At 33.9% G+C, this 21442-nt stretch overlaps 1 protein-coding gene across 1 annotated transcript in view; it reads left to right on the top strand.

Moving 5' to 3' along the window:
• Nucleotides 1–675: 675 nt before the first annotated feature.
• Nucleotides 676–21442, top strand: part of Smp_164590 (putative collagen alpha-1(V) chain precursor) — a gene marked incomplete at its 5' end in the record, with an annotated part of 43707 nt that continues 22940 nt past the window's right edge. Inside the window, 7 exons of the mRNA XM_018799472.1 lie at nucleotides 676–691; nucleotides 4669–4859; nucleotides 8369–8605; nucleotides 11997–12098; nucleotides 14114–14527; nucleotides 15630–16286; nucleotides 20120–20479. Of these exons, the coding sequence (XP_018651258.1) occupies nucleotides 676–691; nucleotides 4669–4859; nucleotides 8369–8605; nucleotides 11997–12098; nucleotides 14114–14527; nucleotides 15630–16286; nucleotides 20120–20479 (1977 nt within the window). The remainder of the gene's footprint in view (nucleotides 692–4668; nucleotides 4860–8368; nucleotides 8606–11996; nucleotides 12099–14113; nucleotides 14528–15629; nucleotides 16287–20119; nucleotides 20480–21442) is intronic.

Here is a 21442-nt window from a genome sequence, read left to right as displayed (position 1 = left end):
CATATTCTTTTCTGTCAAAGTAGTAAATTGTGCCCAATCAAATATTTGTACTGATTGGTTCTTCCTCATTTTTTTTTTCCTTTTTCATTCGAGAGGTACAAGATATTTAATTCATACCTTCAATAAAAACATACATTTACACTCATCAGCACATATAGAATTATATACACCCTATATGCTAACTTATACACACGTACATGCCTATTATAATTCAGATTTAAGTGAAACTAAATATATCCCATTGTTAGACAAATGAATCAAATATTACTTAGATCATATAATCCTCATACAATATAAAGTAGAAAAGTGTATGTATGTATGTATGTATGTAAGAAGAACATAGTTGTTCACCTTTTCTTCCTCACTGACATGTACACAACTACAAAACTTTTCAATGAAATGATGAATAATTTTCTAATGAATCGAACTGTGGAAAATTAAAAATTATGCTTAAATTTTATTTAAAAGATTATTGTAAAATCTTGATCACTATGCTTATAAACTCATAGAAAGTAATACATCATTTTATATTTTTTAATGAATATAAAACTACTACTTATATAAGGAAGAAATTGATATATACTACTTAAAAAAAGTAAACACAATTGTTATCAGTGAAAAAAAATATATTGAAAAATGTTAGTCAATCTTATTGTCATTAGTTGTATTGTTTATATGATCAATGCTCAAGGTAAGTTGATCTATTTCAATATATTTGTTTGATTTTTGTTCTCTCTATTGTTTATAACCCTCCCCCCCCATCACCACCACCATGAAATGATGAAAGTCGGCTTAAAGATTGAATTTCATTTCATGTATCTATCCTTAATTTATTCTCTTTTCATAGTTGAAAGCATGAGTCAATTGAAGCTAGACCATCAAGGAAAACCTGATGGTCCTTGGTGATCTAGCTTTAATGGACTCATGCTTTCAACTATGAAAATACTGAAATCTGCACAAAACCCTTTCTGATTATTTTCTTTTATCATGATTTTTAAGAAATGTATTTGAGAATATATATTAGATAAAGTGTTGAACGTTTCTTTTAATGTTTTGATTGAGGCAAATATTCCCTTTATAATAAACTATAAACACAGATTATAATCATTCTATTTACCAATCAACAGATGAATAATGAAGTTGTGTAATTGCCTAATCATTACATACTGGTTAAGTGTATTTTTGTATGTATTGGATGCCAGTTTCATTCTGTTATAGTAAATTTTAGTATTTTATATGTAACAGATTTTAAACTGTTTAATTTGGAGATCACCCTGTTCAATTTATAAAATCGATACAATCGGCTTGAATAGTCAGCAATTGTAGTTAGGCATGTATCTTTTATTCCAGTAATACCATTTAAGAATATCATTTTAGTTATTATTACTATACTGAAGTTAATTGTTTACATATTTAATATGTTACTAAACTGGATATTAGTAAAATCTTAAATGTTTTAAAGTTCGGTTTTAATATTGAGCTCTATAAGCAAAGATGAATGGTGTCTTAGCAGTGGAGTACAGGACGCGAGTTTCATCCTACTTGAGACTTGTCAGCCGGATGAGCCTACATTCTAGAGTTGGTGTCTACTCTGAAACTTGAACACAGTACCATTCGATTCTAACATCATAGCATTATCCACATGACTACTGAGTTCTGACTATTTGAATCTTCCCATTGATATTTAGGACTCCAATTGATCATCCATCTTTGTGGTATAATGCTTGTGATTTAAGGTAATATCAAAACAATTAGTACAGGATATACATATGTCAATAGCAGACTGATCAATTACATTTCTAAACATCAATAGAAAGATTCAAACAGTCTTTAGAGAACATAAACTTTCTTAATATATTAATTAAGCAATTAAAATTTCACTCATTTCCTTCGATTGTTTTTTTCCTTAAAAAAAAGGTGATTAGTAAGTTTTCTTCATTTAATAATGAACACAAATAATCAATAATTTGCTAACATATTTATATTAAGTAGTATGTAGTTAAAAAGAAAAAAAGGAATTTCGGTAATTATCAGATTTTGTATAAATTTTTAATATTAATATACTAACGAGAACAGAGTGAGTTAAAGAATACTGATCGGTGGCCTATGCTCCATTGGGGATAATAGGCGTAAGTAAGTAAGTTATATACTAACCATAAACAATCATTAATTGATTCCTAGCATCATCAAAGTATATATGGATATCTATAATAAAATGATATACTATTAAAATCAATTACATATCGAATAATTCGAAAATGATTCTTATGAAAAGTATTTTATTATGGGATGAAGCCTATTGTCACTGAACATATTACTTTAAAGTAATGAACAAATATATTGGAAATATTGTGGATAAGATAGAGAGAGAGAGAGAGAGTGATGCATATAAATGAATAATCATGATGAGATTAAAATTAATCTGCAAATTTAATAGTTGGATTCATGAGTCGATCTATACTAGACCACCACGGAAAATCTGGAGGTACTGAACTTCCGTTTCGTCCTAGTATGAGGCTCCTTGACAGCGTGCATCCACAAACTAGTATGAGGGACTCAAACCGAGGATTTTCAATCTCATGCACAAATGCTTAACCTGTAGACCACTGAGTTGATCGGCATTCAACGGTGTGAATGTCTAACTTTAACCAACCCACGAAATTGGGCCACCGTCCACCATTTTCTGCAGTGAATAACTGCCTCACTACTGAGAAGTCTCATTCTAGGACGAAACGTCTGTCCAGTGCTTTCAGGTTTTCTATGGTGGTCTAGATTCAATTGGCTCATGAATTCGACTTTTTAATTACTAAAATCTCCACAAACCCCTCATTCTGAAAAAAATCTATAAATTTCAATACAACTTTACAATTAGAACTTATACAGATATTTCAAGGAAATCAACAAATTTGTGTAATTATTCATCAACCTTACATTGGAAAAGATTAACCCATATTCTTGTTTATTTTAAAGTATATGTAACATAAATTAGTAATTCTTATCATTTATGTGAACAGCTAACATTTAATTCACCTGAATGTGCATTTAATTTGCCTTGAAATGATGGAAGTTATGCGTGATTGAACATGTTTATGTTCTGAAAGGAGTGTGCTTCAAGTAGGAATAATTTCAGACAGTTATGAGTTATTATATAAAAGGTTCATTGTTAACAATGTAAGTCTGATTGACTCAGTTTTTAAGATGATGGTTGGAGGTATTCAACAAGAAACCCTGGACCTAGGTTTCGTGTTACTTGGCACTCGTCAGCAGAATGTACCTGTGATCTTGAGGGAACTGACGACATAAGTATCTTTTATAAGCAAAGATAGATAGTGACTAGTAGTGGAATCTAGGTCAGCCGTCTCCTCTTATTTGGGACTCGTCAGCTAGATGTACCTGCATCTCACAGTTGATGTTCACTCTGAGATGTGAACCCATTACCATTCACTTTAAACTCCATCACGTTATCCACTTATCTACTGATTCCTGAACATCAACTCTGAGATGCAAGTATATTCAGTTGACGAGTCCCATATGGAACGGAACATACTTCCTGTATTCCACTGCTAGCCATTATCCATCTTTGTTTAGATTCCTTTCGAATTAAGGCAATATCGAGGCAATACACACAGTATGCACATATGTCAATAACACACTGATCAATTACACTCCTACACATCAATGGGAAAATTCAAGCAAACAATACCAAGTGAACATAAGTATATCTATTATTTGACACAATTTATACAAACTTCATTTCAAAAACCAAGTGATTATTTAGAGACACTGAATAACCAAATCTAAATGATTTAATTATGAAACTTTAATTATTATTCTGGATAAAAGAAATTTAAAAAATGAAAATGTTCCCTGAACTATGTATGATATACTCATTCATGTTTGTTATATTATTTCAAATGAATTATGATTAGAGTGAATATATTAAAACAAATAATCAATTATCAGAAAAGGGTTTTGTGGAGATTTTAGTAATTTTTTCAATAGTTGAAATCATGAGTCAATTGAAACTATATTACCATGGTAGAAATGTGTATGTACTGGACGGCCGTCCCGACGTATGATGGGACTCCTCAGCATTGCGCATCCATAATCCCACCTCACGAGATTCGAACCCAGGACCTACCAGTCTCGCGCGCAAGCGTTTAACCTATAGACTACTGAGGCGGTATCCAGCGGTGTTAATCAATTCATTGTATATCGTAATAAATTTACATTATAACTTCTTTTCTTTTTTGATGATTATAATTATAGACGTTATTTATAAACATCATAGTGATAATAACATTTAATTTATTTATCTAAATATCCGATGATAAAGTTGTATTAGTAAGAATAGGAAAAAATTTTACATTCATGATCATTTAAATATGCTTATGTTGTTCCACAATAGGATGAAACAGCCGTCCAGTGCTTCCAGGTTTTCCATGGTGATCTAGCTTCAATTGACTCATGATCTCAACTATTAAAATTACTATAATATCTGCAAAATCCATCTCTGGCAATATTTTTTTTACTTCATTAAAAACAAATGCTAAGAACTTTCTTATTCCAATCTATTTATTATGATTAAGTAATATTTACTAATGTTTACTCAAAAAATATAAATCTTGGGTTGTTAATGATGAAAAATATTTTCTTTTATTCTTTTAGGTTGTACAATGGACAATGGGAGAGTTTTATCCCCCGGTGAAGAAGTTCGCTTAGCAAATTTTCCATGCGCAATATGTCGTTGTGACCCAAATACACGTGAAGTTGTCTGTGAAACAGAAACTTGTCCAACTTTACAATGTGGAGAAGATGAAGGACAACTTCTAGAACCTGGTCAATGTTGCCCAGAATGCGTTGGTAATTTAATTTGTACTTCTCTTTCTAATTACTGAAATGATTGTTTGGTGCCTATTAAAATTATTATTTAACAATTGGTTCAAAATTAAAAACTTGCCCTCTAAATTACTATGATAATTTTAAAATAATTTACATCACTGACTAAGTTTACGAGGGAGCATTAAACAGCTGTTGTGTTCTAGTATGAAACTCCTAACGAGTGCGGAAGCAAGACTCAATTACATGATGTAATCATGGACTTCATATCTCACACCCGTCATATAAACTTCAGACCAGTTCCTGCAGATTTTAGACGGTTATGTAGCTAAATTCAGATTGTGATGTGAACTGTTCTCGAATTCAATGGTCTCCATAAACCTCCAGTCCTGACTGAAAAGTTATGAAGCTAAGGGCAACAACTTTAACATTATAAAATAACAATTATTTTGTAAGACTACCAAAATGACTGTATTGGCCAAGTACATCATCTACCCACGGCATCGAGTCACAAGTCACAACCAAACAATGTCAGAAGAAAGTATGATTGACTAACTAAGTGGATATGTATTATTATTATTATTATTAAGTGGACTATATATGAATAAAAATTCGGTTAATGTAACGTGACTAAATGAGTTACCAGGTGATTATCCACGACTGAAAATGAAAATCACAGATAAATCAGTGTTCTTCCAATACTGTTCATTATATCAATGTAATTATCGTCAGATTTAGTTGACTAGCGGTTATTGTATGAAAGGCAAAAAGTAATTTACTTGTCATATATATTGCGAATCGAAAAAAATTGACTAAAGTTACTATTTGTGCAACGTTTCACTTTCTTAGCTAAATTGACAGAGCATCATGCCAGTAAATAAGAGGTTTATGAATTTGTTCGTTCTCTGAGCTCAGAGAACAAAACTTCATTAAAATCATCCACCTGAGCTACAAATCTTCTCAACCATCTCATAATATTTTGGTCTGTTATAAATTTCAATTTTTAATGACCTGCTATTAAAGCCTATTTTATTTGAAGAAATACGTACTAATTCGCCATTTTTTCATTATTTTTTGTTTCCTTTTTAAAACATTAAAGCGAAGAATCGTGTGGTAAGTAAATTTTAATAACACAATAAATTACTATTCAGTATACTACCCTGCCATTGAACTCATCTGACAATTTATGTTCATTCATAAGTGTTATTTATGTCATATTTTCTATGGATAGATTTTTTGTTCAGGAACTTTATTCAAGCTAATTTAAGAGGGGAGTCAGGTACGCTTAACAGGATATTGAACTAAAATGACTTTTCAAACCGTTAGTTAATCTCATGAAACTGAGATAATCAAAGTAGAGGGAATTTTCAGTGTTGTAACGAAACTAAGATATGGGGACAAAACTTTAAGTGATACATTTTATCTACTTAAAGTTTATCAGTAGACAAAAATTATACACTAAAATGTATATTGATGGAGAATGATTATTTCAGTAAACTAATAATTTTCGTCAATGATCTCATTTTCGATGGTATAATATCGCAATAATAAGTTATCTTTTTATTAATCAAACCTAGTATCAAGATTCTGAGTTTAAGTTGAATTTTGTGCCATTAAGATACTTGTGTGTACTGTGATAATTTACCGGATAGTTACAACAATTTTTTGAATATATGGTGAAAAACAAAATAGAATATATATTCTGTTCTTAAAACAGAATAATCATAACAACCATGTAAAAAAGAGGATTATTCAAACAACTTTTAAGGAAAGAGAATAAGTCTGAATTGATTGGGATAGCGAATGAGATATTAACTCAGAAGTGAAATTGAGTGGGAGATTTTTTACTATACTTCAGATAAGATTATAAATGTTAACCATTGGATTTCGCTATATCAATTCAAACATGTAGTGAAACAGAAGATTCTGGTTTTGATTACCCTCACGGTCATTAATGTACACTATTGAAACCTTAAAATACAGAATGGAACAACTATTCAGTAGTTCCTAGGTTTCATCTTTATCCAACTGCTGTTAGTTCATAATAAAAGTTTCCGATGAATTGCACAAAAGCTTTGCATAACCACTTGAAAAAGGTCAAATATGTCTATAAATGACATTTATAGTGAAAGTAGTCTAATAAATGTAAAGGAGAATGAGAAAAATAACATTGAGATAAATCTTCTTTACATGCACTACTCAATAGCATGTATATAAATAATTAAGATTCATCAATATAAATGTGAGTTAGAAATTCAGATTTGATGGACTTATTACCAAATTATGGGTAACTCTCATTCATAGTGTGCTGTCGGATGTATATAAAAGGTTTGCGATTGTCTCATATTTACTCTTTTCTTAGGGTGTAATATTTAAACAATTCTGAATAGATCACATCTTGCGGACACAGTACACTTAATATCAAAGGAATAAACAAAATTAATACGGATCTGCTGAAAGATCTGTTTTTAAAAAAGGAGGTATATCAGAGGTGCAAGACTATGCAACATTCTTCATATTAAACAGAAAAGAAACCGCCTCTAAACTGTATATAGGATGACTATTCCGACGTTTTATTTTGCGAATACTTTTCTGTACTGTTCTCGATAACTAACTGAATGTTCTTAGTCAGTCATACTTGGAATAACCGTAGAATGGTGACTTAGTGGTTAACCTGTTTAAGTTTTCCTTGATCGTTCTTAGGTTCAAAAACCAATCAATCTTCTGTTATTCGGATAGGGAAATAGTATCATTTTCGCTTACACACAAAAATGTCCGATTCAAATTTAAGTACACAAAATAGGTTGTACACTAAATAGGTTGTATCAAGTAATATTCAGAGTGTGGGTACTTTCCACTAATAGGCAAAAATGGTAACAATCGAGCTTCATATAGATTAAGTAAAGCTAATTACAACATTGGATTACGAGTGATTTGAGTATCATTTGTGTTAATTTGTTATTCCCTGAGACGGAATATTCGTTTGAATGATGATAGATTCCTAAATTACATTACAAAGTTGACCAAGTAGTTTTGAAAACTACACGTTCTTTAAACTTGGTCCTTTTAGACTATTAAAACTTGAAATTTATTTCAAGTAGATATGAAATGGTAATAATAATAATACATTTCAGTAATAAGCATACCAGATAATCGTAACTTAATCACTAAGTTAAATCACCATTTATTTGCTAATAGTTTTGATTAGCTGAAATGACCGAACAGCGTTTTTAGTATCAACTCTAGTGTTAGGTAAGAGGTAGTACTAAAGAGTATAATTCATTTAATTATGTAGTTGACTTTCGATATTTTTCTTATTCCATGTCGATATCAGGTGTAGTATTAACTTAGATGTTTTCATATTTTTTCTTAAGTTGACAAAAATGCAACATGAGTGTAAAATTAATCCGAGATATTTACTTAATCTTCATTACTTTGATTTAATTTGAAACGCTCAGTTTTTCATGGTGAACTCATTAAATTTTAAGACAGTCAACAGTACATTCCACATTTTTTACCTGATCATTAGGAACCAGTACTACCACAGGCTACACCTCGTACATACACTGATGAACCAAGATCGACAAAAACATCAAGACCAACTGCTGAGCCAGCATACACTCTACCACCCCCACCCCCACCATTACCTGATGGGTCTCCAGGACTTAGAGGACCTATTGGACCACCTGGACCTCCAGGACCACCGGGAGATCCTGGTCTTGATGGTGAAAATGGATTGCCTGGTATGCCTGGTCCCCCAGGTCCAGTAAGTTCCATAATTTCAAATATTTAATTTTTTTTTACACAATACAAATAAGAAATAATTATTAAAAATGATTTTCTGCAGTTTTCAAACTGTAACAAATGCCAGCTTATGAATTATTGTTTAATTTTTGGTAAGCAGTTAGAGAAAGCATTCTTTTAATCAAAGTGTAGAAACTCCCAGGCACGTAACAGGGATGGGGTAGGAATAAACTAAATATTAGTGAGATCTTTGTAAGTCAGTCCTCTGCCTTCCCCTAAATATTTCTGACCCAAGTTGGAACTAAGTTTCACAAATCGTAGATTTATAATTAATTCTAATTTATCGAGAAAACAACTTTGTTTATTAATAAAAGTATATTGAAACGTATATTGACAATAAATCACACAGAAGTGTGTTTATGTTTTACTACAATTGAGTGAACTAGATTGAGGGACATAATCACATATAATTTTGTTACATTTCTTCGTATATTTTCAACCATAACATGAAAAAGATGTAAGTAAACTTAAATATTTTAACAATTCAAGTAATTTAAGACTGATAATTGACTGGTTACACAGTAAATGAAAATATAACTTCACCCCATTGGCTATCAGGACACAGTAGCTAAGTGGGTAACGCGATGGCGTTTGAAGAGAAATGTACTGGGTTCGAGTCCCAGAGTGAACATGAGCTCTGAGATGCAGGTACATCCGACTAACGAGTCCCAAATAGGACGAAACGCGCCTCCTGGATTCCACTACTAGCCACTATCCACCATTGCTTATAAAGCTTGTGACTTCAGACAATATCGAGGCAGTCCGCGCAAGATGCATATATGCCAATAAGAGACTGATCAATTACAGTCCTAAATAACAATGGGAAGATACAAGTAAACAACACCAAGTAAATATTGTTTATACCTGTTAAGACAGAATATTTGATGGACACTCTGCTACAGTTAGGTTTGAATCTTTAGTGAATATGATGTACAAAACAAAATTTTACCTTGAGGTTAACTTTTCAGTTTAAATTAACATACTTCCAACGCTATGCTTACACTGTTTAAGTTACTCTTAGTCGGAGTTTTAGATATCCATGTTAGTTCAATGATTGGAGCTAGATGATAGTCTAAGTTATAAAAGGACTGAAGATACAAATCTTGAAACACCTTTAGTGTTTTCTGAACACAATTATCGAACTGAATAGCTGAACAAATTCTATTTTGCATCAGATCTAAAAGAATTATTTTCCAAAGCAATCAACTGTTTTCATTTTTTGCCAATTACAGATGTTGGCTTCACACACTTAAATCATACTGTAATGAATAACTTTAAAGTTGGGGTCACTCAAATGTATAATAAATACTAAATTACAGAATCTCTTGGTAAAATATGAGAATTATACGCTGAATACTGAATCTGTAAATTTCCATGATTCTTGCTGTTTATTTTGTATGATTCTTCCAGTTCACAATTCCTTTCTATTTTTACTTCTTGTCTTCCCGACTCGAGCTTCATAGCCTTCTGATGCTAGGTTTTCCATTTCCGATTAGTGTAACATACTATATACGTTTGTCTACATAAGTAGCATACACCATAATACTATCAAGATAATATAGATAGGTGTAAAGGGAACCTTAGTAAAAATAATTATCTCGTCACGAGCAAAGATGGATAGTGGCTAGTAGTGGAATACAGAATGACGGTGTCCTCTTATTTAGGACTCATCAGCTAGATGTACCTGCATCTCAGAGTTCATGTTCACTCTGGGATGTGAACCCAGTATCATTCACTTTAAAAGCCATCGAGTTATCCACATAACTACAGAGGCCTGAACATCAACTCTGAGATGCAAGTATATCCAGTTGACGAGTCCCCAATAGGATGAAACACGCGTTCTGTATTCCACTGCTAGCCACTATCCGTCTTACTTTATAATGTTTGTGAATTATCGAGGCAATATCAAGGCACTACGCACAGTGCTAAACATCAATGGGAGTATTCAAGTAAACAATACCATGTGAATTATCTCATCGTTATGAAATTTGAAATTAGTTAACTTTTTGTAAACAACCGAAGTTTGTCAAATATCCGGTTTTTGAAAATGTTAAACTCCATTGGTCTAGTCTTTTTTTTATATTAATCAATAACTATTATTATTATACTATTATAAGGGATTATAAACATGTACTCTATGGCTTGTAACAAAAGTGACTACAAACCAACTAAGAAACTCAAAAGATAAGCTAATCAGTTTAAAGGAGGTCAAAAGAAATTGTATTTGATTAGGGTACAAAATTTAAAAACCTGATTTTGATTACATAACCACTTTAGAATTGATTAAAAACTTATGTTTTTCATAAAATTTAGGATCATACTTTACACTAATCAATCTATTAATATTGGTGTCATTTTCATCCGCATCTTAGTGCTAACCATAATCTATTGATCAATTTACAATGTAAATCATAATTTAAGTAATTTAAAATTACAATACATCGTATTTTCTATCAAGAAGTTAGCAGGAATCGTCCAGAATTACAAGTGGATAATAGAGTAATGGTAACACCTCCAATTGTAATAGTGGATGATTCAGGACTCTAGATACATCTTGTTGATGAGTATCAGTTTCCATAACATCGTACAGTTCTGGATTCCTGTTAGTGGCATCTGTAATATTCATATATTCTTGCTTTAGTGCCATGAAAATCCTGTATTTTTATTGTGTTTTTTTTCAGTAGACAGATTTTATTTATAATCCAGTAATGTAAACTTTATACTGTGAACAATGTGGGTTTTAAAGAAAGCGTTTAATACCTGTGCTATAAGATGTTATATTTTTAAATCATAAAGGTGTGTCTGTGGTGTGGTCTACTTATATCCATACATGTAGTGTAGGGTGATGGTCAGACATAGAATGTATTTTGGCAGAAGACCGATGAGGGAAGAACTGAAATGAAGCGCAATTGGTAGGAAAATGCATGAACAATGGGATTAGAGAAGATGAACTGATATTTACAGAAGAAACAGTGAAGATTGAGACAATTGGTTGCTATTTTCCAAATTAACTGTTCATTGTTTGATTATCAGAATTCAGTGAGATAGCCTGTAATTTTGCTTAAATACATTCGATTGTCCCCACCAGTGTTCTTGTTCACAACATTTCTAATACAATGTGACTTACTAAACGATGTGGATGGTTTCATCTATTAAAAAGGAGATTATAAAAATCGCTTCTTTAGGACGATGAAAATACTTTACAAAAGGATGAATACCATATTAAACAGTTTTGAAATGATTTTACCATGATAAATGAACAGTTATGACCTACTATTATGTTTATCAAATCCTTCCCTCATTTAGATGATGTATGCAATTTTAATTTTTTTTCAATGATTAACTAATTTTAGCCCCCTCAAGATGTTGATGACTATATGCAACGTTCTAGAGCAATGATAAAAGGTCCAGTTGGTGAAAATGTAACCATGTACCAAGATATCAGGGTAACAATGGTGAGTTGTAGTATATATATATATATATATATATATATATATATATATATATATATAGGAATTTGAATCATGTGTTTTTGACAATATATTGCACTTTCAAAATGATTATAAAGTGCGTTTTATTATGGAAAATGTTTTGTTACATCGAAGAATGTGTTCAATTGAGAACTCTGTGAGATAGTAACTCACTGAAGACAATGATGGACGGTACGGAATTTGGTGGATTGGTTTAAATTAGACATTAACACCATGGGATACCAGCTGAATGATCTAGAGGTTAAGTGCTAGCGCGCCAGACTGATAGGTCATGGGTTCAAATCTTGCGAGAAGGGATCGTGGATGGGTAATGCTGAGGAGTACCATAATAAGATGAAACAACCATCCAGTGCTTCCAGGTTTTCCAAGGTGATTTAGCTTCAATTGACTCATAAATTCAAATATAAAACTACTAAAATTTCCACAAAACCTCTCCTGAGAATAAATATATCTTGAAGTCGATAATTTTAAAATAAACAACACTCTTCTACACTTGTCTATTCAAGAAAGAAAAAAAACTTTTATGAAGTAGCAATTACATAATTCAATAAATCAGTTCTATTTATTAATTGTAGCAGTTTCATTATGTGATACTGTCCATTCAGTAAGTTATTGCTTGATCATTATCAAGTTCTACTCAACTAAATTTGTTTAACTTATACTGTTGCTTAGTCAATCATAAGTTGATGATATAAAAAGCAATGTATTCAGATGTATTGATTTATTTTTGACGTATTAGAAATCCTCATCCGTTCTCTTCACCTTTTTCTTGCATTCAGTCATATCAGTTTTGTTCAGATTTACTCATTTTTTATGGTAACTTGATTTGTTTCACCGTCGATCTATGCATATTCTACAACCTGTTGAAGAAGTATTTTGAAAACGAAACTCTTTAAGCAAAGAAGGATAGTGGCAAGCAGTGGAGTCGAGGACCCGCGTTCCGTCCTATTTGGGACTCGTCAGCTGGATGTAAGTGCATCTCAGAGTTCATGTTAACTATGAGACTCGAACCCAGTACCACTCGCTTCAGATGCCATCGCGTTATCCGTTAAGCCACTGAGTCCTGATAGCCACTTGATTGTGCAATAGGGTGAAGTTTAAATTCACTTGGTATTGTTTACTTGAGTCTTCCCATTAATGTTTAGGACTGAACATCAACTCTGAGATGCAGGTACATCCAGCTGACGAGTTCCAAATAGGACGAAACTTTTGTCCTGGATTCCACTGCTAGCCACTATCCATCTTTGCTTACAATGCTTGTGAATTAAGGCTATATCGAGGCAATACGCACAGTATGCACATATGCAAATAAAAGACTGACCAGTTGCAGCCCTAAACACCAATGAGAAGTTTAAAACAAACAATACCAAGTAAATTTGAAACTCTTTAAGGTTTATATATTTTAATTAACTAATAGTTATAATGCTTAGAATGTTAGACCTATCCAACTATATACATTTCTTTAAAATACATATAATAACAATAAAGTTTTTAGTCTGATAGACTATTGAAATAGTTGGGTTACTTGACAGTTACTATAATATCGTATTAAATTTCATTTTAATCTTAGGTTACATGTTTTAAAGTTGACCAGAATCAGGTATATTAGAAGTATGTAGTTTTAATCATTAAAATTTCTGTACAGTTGTTTGTTATTCACCAATCTAAAGGCATAACAAACGTCTACTATATTTAACAAGTTTTTTCCATTAACATAGCAATTTGGTTTAACCATTTTTTAGAAAGGGTATTTAATTGTTCACTTGATTTGGTTTTACAGGGTTATGGCTTTAATATAATGATAATTTTAGGGTTTTCAATCTTTTTCTTATGAAATGCTGATTTTTTTTCAAGCATTTAGTCGGAACAAGTAATCTTTACCTGAGATTATTTATTAGATTTGAAAATTTGCTTTTTAGCTTTCATTTTGGATTCCATGAGATGAAATCAATAAATCAAACTACTGTTTATTTCTCTAGGGACCACCTGGTGAGCCAGGTGCACCCGGATTCCCAGGAGTCATAGGCACACCTGGACCTATCGGACAATCTGGGCCCATGGGAGATCCCGGCCCACCGGGAAACCCTGGATCTAGAGGACATTCTGGGCCTGTCGGAAATGATGGAAAAGCTGGACCAATAGGAAGACCTGGGTTAAAAGGTGCTCGAGGACCACGTGGTATGCCTGGAGTCATGGGAGAAGCTGGACTTCCTGGAGCTATGGGTCTACGAGGTGAACGAGGAGAACGTGGAGAAGAAGGGATCAAAGGAATGGCTGGTGATTATGGGCCGAAAGGACTACCAGGACCCGTAGGGCCTAAAGGTTCGATTGGTCTTCAGGGTCAACGAGGTGAACCGGGCCCCAGAGGATTCATGGGACTGCCAGGACCTATAGTATGTGTCTATTTTCTCCAGTTAATACTTGTATAATTATGAAGTGTATATCTTTATTTTTTATTACAATTCTGGTAGTGTATTTATGTTGTTATGAGATCAGAATTTCAGCAAACAGTTTTGAAATAGTTAATTTTCTCTTGTATACCATAGGCAACTAATCTAAGTCTTCTATTTACGAAATATTTCAGGCAGTGACTAACTTTTATGTATTTTAAACCATCTTTAAACTCCATATATTTAGTTCAGTACAGTGTAAGCATTCCTCACTAAAAAGATTAATCTAGTAATTAATGAGTACTTCATATCATACATATCGATTGATTCCTTTAACGTACAATGAGTCTGTAGTGAACGAAGGCTCGCTGGGGAAAACCAATTTATGTCTGATGGGAAATCCCACTATGGGTTAGTAAAACATGAAATCATACATTAAATAAATCATTTGAACATCTTCTCTTAGTTGTACTCTTCACACTCCTTAAACTCCATAATTCTGTTGTTATTTCGTTTGCTCTCCGATTTCCTTCCTGCTCTCCTCATTTCAATCTTTTGCTGCCAGACATTTCACTTCTGATTTTTTATGCATACTACCTATATCTGTCAGTATAAGCAGCATACACCATACGACCACCAACTCATGGTTACTCAAGAATTTGAAATTATCGATTCCAATAGATTCAAGGGAAAATGGGTCTTAAAACTGGAATATTATTTAGAGAAAAATAGGTATGGTATAAGTGGTTTATGACTTTTCATTGAAACCAAGCAATTATTTGTAAAGAAAATAATATAAAAAAATATGGATGGGAACTGGATATAGGATATAAAAACATCTGAAAAGTCACAAAGCTAGAAGTCACTAGACATATAAATAGTTATGAAAAGTCAAAATCAAGCTTAAATTCTGACTACTGAAATAAAAAGGAGGTACCTAGGTGTTCATATAAATTTGAAAATTTTATGTTGCATACCACGGATGACTTGAATAGTTTGATATACATATATATCAGGGATCTCAAGTTTATGGTTAACAAATAAATTCTTATATTGCTTACTACGTAATAACATCTCTTTATTGTTGTTTATTTTTACCTTTTAGGGAGTTGATGGGACAGATGGTGTTCCAGGAGCACCAGGTGATCCTGGAGCACCTGGTTCTCAAGGAAGTCCTGGGTTACAAGGCCCAGAGGGACCTAAAGGTCAACCTGGTCTCCCTGGCCCCAAAGGAGAAGTCGGTTTCCCTGGATTACGTGGAGATAGAGGGGCGCCAGGACCATCTGGAAATCCTGGAAAACAGGGTACACATGGACCTCCAGGAACAATCGGCAATAAAGGAGAGCCGGGAGATCGAGGACACCCTGGGAAACCTGGGATGATGGGAATCAGAGGATTTTCTGGTGGAGAGGGAGAAATAGGTCTTGTGGGTGCGAAAGGACCAGAGGGTTCGGTGGGATTGCAAGGTGCTCAAGGTTTGCCAGGACCGGAAGGTATCAAGGGTCGTCGCGGTGAGCGTGGCCCACTGGGACCAGTAGGTGAACAAGGTAGTAGGGGTATACGTGGTTCCGCTGGGCTATCAGGAGCCCCTGGGCACGAAGGCAGTCGTGGCCTCCCTGGACTTCGTGGTCCTCCGGGTCCTGAAGGCCCACCAGGTGCTATTGGACCAGGTGGAGCACCTGGTATAACTGGTCCCGTTGGTGAGAAGGGAGCTCAAGGAGACATTGGCCCAAGTGGTCTCAAAGGTCCTACCGGTCCTAGAGTAAGTTATAGATATTCCACTTTTCAGTATTTTGTTAAAGTAAATCTCAATCGCATTAGAAATAAAGGAATTTTTTAATTATCGAGAAGTCTATATGTTATTTGAAAAAGTAACTGCAATAGTGATTTGCTTTTTTAATATTTTTCATTGAATCAATAATAATCTTCAGTGATGTGAGTAGTTATGTACTAGAACACAGAAAATGAGTTGATAATTACAAATTTATAAGACTAAGGTGGAAAGTGATCACAATATGACACAATTGGACTACTTCAAATGGTTAATTACTTGAACATCAATGTTGGTATAAGAAGGCATTTCAGTTTGATTATTACATAATTATCTGTGTATTTTAATGAAAATTAAAGAAAATGCTTTAAGTTTAACTAAATCGTGATGTGTCATCATCAGAAGATATTCTCAAGTATTAATCCAACCATAGAAAAATATTTTCATAACAAATAATCATATCGATTAAAATCTATGAAATAGTCCTATAAATCAAACTTTAAAAAGAATATAACATTGTGTCGAAGTACTTTTTTTAGGATACGCGTCTGACAACAAGCCCCCAAATGCCCTGGTACGGCCGAGAGTGGGAAGAGTCAGCTCTCCCTCTCGAAATGCTCTCACATGGCCACGCGTATATAGTCCTACTCACTGCCTTCTCTCGGCATTACTGTTGTTTACGAAATTGAGAGGACGAAAAGCGAATGTCCGGCGCTTTAACCGGGTTGATGGACACGGAGGGTCCGCCTAAGAGAGTTGGAAAACACTGATTGCAAACCAATGGTGAACGTGGGCTCCAGTATCCTAAGGAAACAAATGACGTTTGAATAAATCGTTGGTCATCGGCGACCATGAGACTGCATCTCCCCACGATGCTCCACTGCCTTGTGGACCAGATCTTAAGGTCAAAGGCTCCGGATGTGGCCCCCTAAGAAAACCACCTGCTTCAAATTGGGCACCTGGGCAGTATCACAGCCCTCACACAAATCAAATGAGATTTGTGTGGCACATATACATATCTGGTGTCGTTTTGTACCAATATTTATGTGTTCAAATAAATAAATAATAAATTTTTAACACATGTTATTGTAATATTCATTTCATTTAGGGTTCAGTTGGCAATAGTGGACAACCCGGACCAACTGGTGAACCCGGTCCTAAGGTAAGTTTTCAAGTTAAAAATCAGCAAGCACATTTGTAAACTCGTTAATTTTACAACACTGTACAATATCTTAGTTTTTTTAAGGAATATTATGCAGGTAAATATAATTATAAGGGATAATTTGTAATATGATTCAATTAAAAGAGATCTATGAACAAAATTCAGAATTTTAGTGATCATATCAACCTCAAAAGATTAAGCTTTCCAAACTTATTCAATGTATCAAGTTTGAGCAGTGATTGATTTCAGTTGTAGATATGGAAATGAAGTATAATTACATAAGTGACTGATTTCGTTATTAAGAAAGAATCCTATACAATTCATGAAAGGAAATTTTCTTTGTGACGGTCCCATTTCATCAAACCGTACAGTCATATTCATTGGGATTTAACAAACAAAGTAATCTATCAAAAATCACAAAGAAAATTACATAACAGTTTGTTCACAAACTTCAGGTGTCAAAAGAAATCTGCATAAAGATTAGTGAGTTAGAGGAAAGTAATAGAATGATACCAGAATTAAGAAAAAATAATTATCAAAAGGGGCTTTTGTGGAAATTTCAGTAATTTTATAGTTGAAATCATGAGTCAATTGAAGCTAGACCACCATGAAAAACCATGGTGGAGTTCAACCAAGTCTGTTGTGAGATATCAGCTCACTGAAGACAATAGTGGACGGTTGCTCAACTTCGTGGATCGGTTGAAGTTAGACATTAACACCGTTGGATACCGGTTCAGTGATCTAGCGGTTAACCGCTCGCGCGCAAGACTGATAGGTCATGGGTTCGAATCTTGCGGGGCGGGATCGCGAGTGCACACTGCTGAGGAGTCCCACAATAGGATGAAACGGGAGTCCAGTGCTCCCAGGTTTTCCACGGTGGTCCAGCTTCAATCCACTCATGATTTCAACTATTAAAAAAATAATTGTCTAGTTGACGATTATAACAAGAATAAAAATGAATTAAAATATGAATATGCCTGTAATAAATAAAAGTAACATTAAAAAAACTAACTAAAAACATCAAGAGGAAATTAATAACAACCAATTTATCACATGTGGAAAATTAAAATTGTTAAAATCATAGTAGAATGAGAATTTGTAAGTGTCTGTTTCGTGCACAAAGTTCAGGTATAAGACGGTGAATTAATGACACCTCTGTTGTACAGAAGTTATCGATTTATGCTCCATTCGAACGTAGTCAACTAACTGTATGAATGATACTTAGGGATATATCTGAAGGGCAAGTGTGATTGGAATTAATATGATGTTTCGTCGCCGAACTGTCGATTCTTTTATATTCTCCTCTTGAAAGTCAATCAGGATAATTTTTGGAGATTCTCTTGAAGAGCACTCGCTCTATGCAGTTAATGTAATTAGATCCACAAGAGCGAATAAACTTAAAAATACACATTGATATGACCCAAAGAGTGAGTTTATTTTTGCCACATCCATGAATAGTTGGAGGTTGGAGAAGACAACACGAATCTAAGAAACATAAAATATCATTCCCAAAAAATTGCAAAGGAAAAAAGATTTTGGAAACAAAATGTTTTTCCCTGAATTTCCTTTAAAGTATAGTATACAAAAGTACTATTAATTGAATCGAAGATCAATGCATACGCTGATAATGTTTAAATCATTTTGAGTTTCTGTATCTACAAATATGTTGGAATCAATGATTGGTTAAAAACAAAACTTTTCAAAACTCTATATCCTCTTCCTCACTTTAATTGAGTCGGTCGAGAGTTAGTAAATGAGAGAATATCATCTTATTCCTACAACAAAGATTATAACTGGTTAATACGTATCTTATCCAGGAATCTTTGCTAGGAAAACATTTTCATTTACTACAAAAGTGATCACAAGAATTTCGGAAAGTACATGGGATTACAACAACATTGTTTTGAGAACCCTAATTAACTTCTCTGATCGGTTCATACAAATAGTTATCTAACTTATAGGCTGATAAAATTTCTGTCTGACTGTCACTCTTCTCGAAATTTACTTTACTGCTAGCCAAACATAACTCGTTGGGGTAGACTGTAGTTAAATATGTGTAGTACATTTCTCAAACACCTCGGTGGGGAGCAGTTCAATACCTTATCAAACGACTTACTATTTCCTTCTAGTATCATATGACCGATCACAAATTTACTCAATTGAAGATCACACAGCATACAAACATCGCTTAGAAAGGGCTTATGATCAGATACTATCAACCAACTCGTGTCTTTAGCTTCAAAATACCACGTCTTTTAGTTATTAAGATACATAGACGAAACTGGTGTTCTGTTCTTTAATATCGAAACGTAGACCTCGTTCGAGCAACTGGTTAATCAATGTATTAAGATCCAAATGACTGCTGTGTACAGATACTGGCAGCAATCCTCTAGTGCTGATGAGACTCAAGATGAATGAAGTGATTTGTACGCTCGATTATTCCACTTCATATTATCAAACTAAGCATTAAAGTAAAGTCTATGGAAAAAAATTCAAAGTAATGATAATAGTATCGGTTAAACATTTGATTAATACATTCGAACCTTAAATGTCCTTTAGAAACGACATGACTCAATTAATCCTCTTATCCTAATTTAGTATTGTTACTACGTGAGATCACTTTTCTAACCTCATGTTTTTTGCTTCCGCATTATCACACAAGGGTCCACTTGGATCTATTGGTCGACCTGGTATGCCTGGAGCAGCAGGAATTCCTGGTCCGCACGGCCCTCAAGGAGGACAAGGGTTACGTGGTCTACCGGGTTCAGTGGGGAAGACTGGAGATCCCGGAGCAGTTGGATCGAAAGGTCCTAGGGGTGACAGAGGTCCACGTGGAGAACCCGGAGCTCCGGGTCCATTTGGACCATCAGGTGAGAAAGGCCAACGTGGACAATCTGGCAAACGTGGTCCTATGGGAGCAGAAGGTAGAGTTGGTCCAGAGGGTTCACCAGGAACACCTGGGAAACCGGGTGATCCTGGGCCTGCTGGAGAACCTGGGCATATTGGTCCACCGGGACCTCCAGTAAGTGAGATATATTTGCTTTCTGTATTGATGATGCTATTTACATAAACTACTCACAGTTCGGTATCAAATACAGTTAAGTAGAAATATCTTATGGCTGTCTTGATCAATGGTTACATTTTTAATTAGATATTAAGAAACTATGCAGTCACGATGTCTGTTTTTTTAAGATCTGGAAAAAGGCATGTAAATTTTTACTTACATAAAATTCGTCTCTATAAGTGTGAATACTTTGGTTTGCACACTTTATAATATTATTACGATTAGTTTTCTTACCACTTGTTAGGGAATGTGATTTTAACTGAAATCCTAACTGTTGAAATGCTCTTTTATGTAACAATAGTTTACTTTTATATGGAAGAATACATTACACATATTTTAGTCTACGTTTTCATGAAACCGTAATTGTGGCATTGAAAGGTACATTGAAACATGTGTATTATCAAGTAAATCTGTTAACAGTTCAATTTACCCGGCCAATCAACTTTAGATACATCTCAGTCCTACAGGAGGTCAGTCGTGGCCTGGTTAGCCCAACAGTAGCATCTATGACTGTGAAGTTAAGTGACATGGGGCCGAATCTACTAAGAAGGGTCAGTTTACTCAAGACTACTCTTACACCTTGTTGACAGGTGCGAAATAGAATGAAACTTAAGTCTAAGGTTTCCCGTCAACTGCTTTCAACTGCCATCTTACATCTTAATATAGTACATGCTATGTTGAATCATTTCGACTAGTGTCCATATTGCAACTTGCTAGATAGAATTCAATCAGAGCTAAGAAGGACTCAAAATACATGACACTGGTCACTGCCCAGTGATCAACCAATTGTAACTAATTGGTTGATACAATTAAATACTTTCAATGCTTTTGCCGGTTAGTTTACTAAGGCTGTTAACAAAACGTTTGCCTGTCAGTTAATCTATGCATTTTTCTATAGGTTAAATGATTACAATAAAAAAT

The sequence above is a fragment of the Schistosoma mansoni genome, chromosome 3 (assembly GCF_000237925.1).
Source record: "Schistosoma mansoni strain Puerto Rico chromosome 3, complete genome".
Classification (NCBI taxonomy): Eukaryota; Metazoa; Platyhelminthes; class Trematoda; order Strigeidida; family Schistosomatidae; genus Schistosoma; species Schistosoma mansoni.
This window is presented reverse-complemented; position numbering and strand designations above follow the sequence as displayed.